At 42.1% G+C, this 2,596-nt stretch overlaps 1 protein-coding gene across 1 annotated transcript; it reads left to right on the top strand.

Moving 5' to 3' along the window:
* Window positions 1-430: 430 nt before the first annotated feature.
* On the top strand, window positions 431-2,342 carry LOC104268780 (AN1-type zinc finger protein 2A-like; the record flags this gene model as incomplete). Its single annotated transcript, XM_009877519.1, is given in 4 exon segments — window positions 431-525; window positions 1,131-1,262; window positions 1,468-1,619; window positions 2,135-2,342. Coding segments are annotated over 4 exon segments (587 nt in total), but the record flags the coding sequence as incomplete, so codon positions are not given.
* Window positions 2,343-2,596: the final 254 nt, after the last annotated feature.

Here is a 2,596-nt window from a genome sequence, read left to right as displayed (position 1 = left end):
CAGCAGGTGCCGGTGCTGCCTCTGTGATCCGCTCTGGACGGGACTAGCAAGAGAGGAATAGTGTAGCCCAGTGTATTTTGTTCTTGTGTGCTATTAAGGAATATTTGGGCTTTTTCTAAGAGTAATGCGGACTTCTGAGTGTGGTCTTTGGGTTTGTCCTTCGACTCTTAGCTCTTGGCTAATTCTTTACTAAAGTTTCTGCATTCAAGAGGCTCCCCTGGTGTTTAAAGCCTGTGTTAGTCTAACACTGGATAAAAAGAGGGAAAACTTATCTCTCCTACTTGGAGAATGACATCTGTAGCCATAATTGTATTGTGACAAGACAAAAATTATTTGCTTTACAGTTTATTTGTAGTCTTTTATAAGTGCTTCTATGACTGTTAGCTCTGCTCCATGAAAATGTTTGTTTGGTTGGTTTTTTCCCTCCCAGACTTCCTTCCTCTGAAGTGTGATGCATGTGGGGAGGTCTTCTGTAAAGATCACATCCGTTACGATGACCACAAGTGTAGATCTGCCTACAAGAAAGTAAGTTCCAAACCTGAGCTAGTAATTCACACGGCAGAATTGCCAAGGCACATATAAAGGCTGTTCTGAAACTTGGCCTGTGGTTGGATGGGAGAACCGTAAGATCTAAGTTAATAATAAAGCTGAGTTTCAAATACAGAAAAACATAACATTTTAGAGGTCAGTACTGCTAGATTCTAGTTTTTCATTTACATTGCATCTTCCCAGAGAGGAGTGCATTATATTTTAAGTAATGTATTGTCACCTGAAACTTTCTGCAGCCCTAGTCCTTTAAGTTGAAAGACAGCAAACATGAAATTAGAGAATAAATAGAACTAAGTGGCCTAGTACTTGGGGTTTGAAGTGTTCAAAGGCTGTAGTTCTATAAAGCCTAAAGCATATTTAAAGGAAATGTGCCAAACATGTTGCTACAAATAGTTTTGGCGAAGCATGTCTGTTTTCTTTTTTGTAATGATTTGCAGTTACCTTTATGAAGTGTCTTTAAAAGTATTGGTGAATGAGCAAAACATAAAACACTTGTGAAGACGCTTCTGTCACCCATGAAGAAGGGGAAGCAGTGAAAAATAATCAAGATGGTTACGTAATCTGTGTTTGTGTGTTCTTAGAATGTGCAGGTTCCAGTGTGTCCCCTCTGTAATGTACCTATCCCAGTGCAGAAGGGTGAAATACCAGATATTGTGGTTGGAGCTCATATGGATAAGGACTGCAAATACAATCCAGCACAGCAGAAGCAGAGGGTAAGGAAACTGCTCCTGAAGTCTAAACTGTCTGCCTAATGTTTGTGAAGTTAAGCTTTCTGATTGGAGAATGTGTAGAAGCTTGCTCCCTTTCATCTTAATTCTAAGGGTGCTTGAGCATTCGTGCTTCAGCTTGGTCATTACTTGGGAAGCTGATCACTGAAAGCAAGTGAGTGTTGCCAGCTCTGTGTCCTCTGTTACTTAGATCTTCACAAACAAGTGCTTAAAGCCAGGCTGCAAAAGGAGAGAGATGATGAAGGTAGTTTGTGAACAATGCGGTGGGAACTTCTGCATAAAACATCGGCATCCTCTGGATCACGACTGTAAAAGGAGCAGCCACCCCATGTCCAAGGCAGGGTAAGCTCTGTTTAGGATACTTGGAACTCAAGCTGAATTTTCAGAGCTGGTATCAGGGTTTGGTGGGGAGCTCAGACAAACAGGCAATTCTGTAAACTACTGGTCACGTCAATAAAACAGCCACTGCTTCCTCCTTGCGTCTCTTCTCTGAGTGAAGAGAAAAGCTTGTCAAGTGCTTTCCTGAAATTCTTCCAGGCTTCCCTGTCAGTATCTTTCCTTACTAAGAAAAGACACTGGCCAACTTGAGTATCCTTTGGGGCCTGGATCTAAGTACTAGAATCCTAAAGTTCTGCCCTGCACCTTGAAGTAACCAAGAACAATCAAACTCTGCCGAGCCAAGTTGGAAGTTAATTTTAATAAAAATCTGACTCTTGCAGGCGGATGTAACTTCATTGTTCTGTGCAGTAGAAGTGTAAGACTTATGTAACAGATAAGCAGATAATTAGGTTGGATGGAAGCGTGAAACTACTGGCAGGGTGCGTGGAGGTGCTGAGCCTGGTTGTATTTCTTTGCAGGTATGCAGCTCTGACCAGAGCCTCTCAAACCGCCTTCAAGTCAACGGGAGCAATAGGAGTGCCCTCTAATGGGAGTCTTCAGCACAACAGGTATAACCTGTAGAAGAAGAAAAGACAAACACTGTTTAAAAATAGTCTTGTGTCAACACAGCGTAGGAGTGCCACTGTCATACCTCTCGCTGCTCTGGAGTTGGTAGTTGACCTTTAATTGGTGTTGGGAGTGCAGCAGAGGGGTTCTGACAGCACAAGCAAATCGTTACTTCTCCGTACTGTAGTGATTAAAATAGCTCTATAGACACAAGCATTAGGATATCAAATTGTTGTAACAGTGTGAGGCTTGGTCAAGTTCTGGGAAAATGGAAAGCAGAGCAAGCATCTGAATTTCAAACAAATGGCCCAAGCGCTTCTCTTCTGTGTTGTATCTACTTGTGACTGAAGGTTTTAGTTGTGTAACTCTTACAG

Source organism: Apaloderma vittatum, unplaced genomic scaffold (genome assembly GCF_000703405.1).
Source record: "Apaloderma vittatum isolate BGI_N311 unplaced genomic scaffold, ASM70340v1 C12259888, whole genome shotgun sequence".
NCBI classification, from domain to species: Eukaryota; Metazoa; Chordata; class Aves; order Trogoniformes; family Trogonidae; genus Apaloderma; species Apaloderma vittatum.
This window is presented reverse-complemented; position numbering and strand designations above follow the sequence as displayed.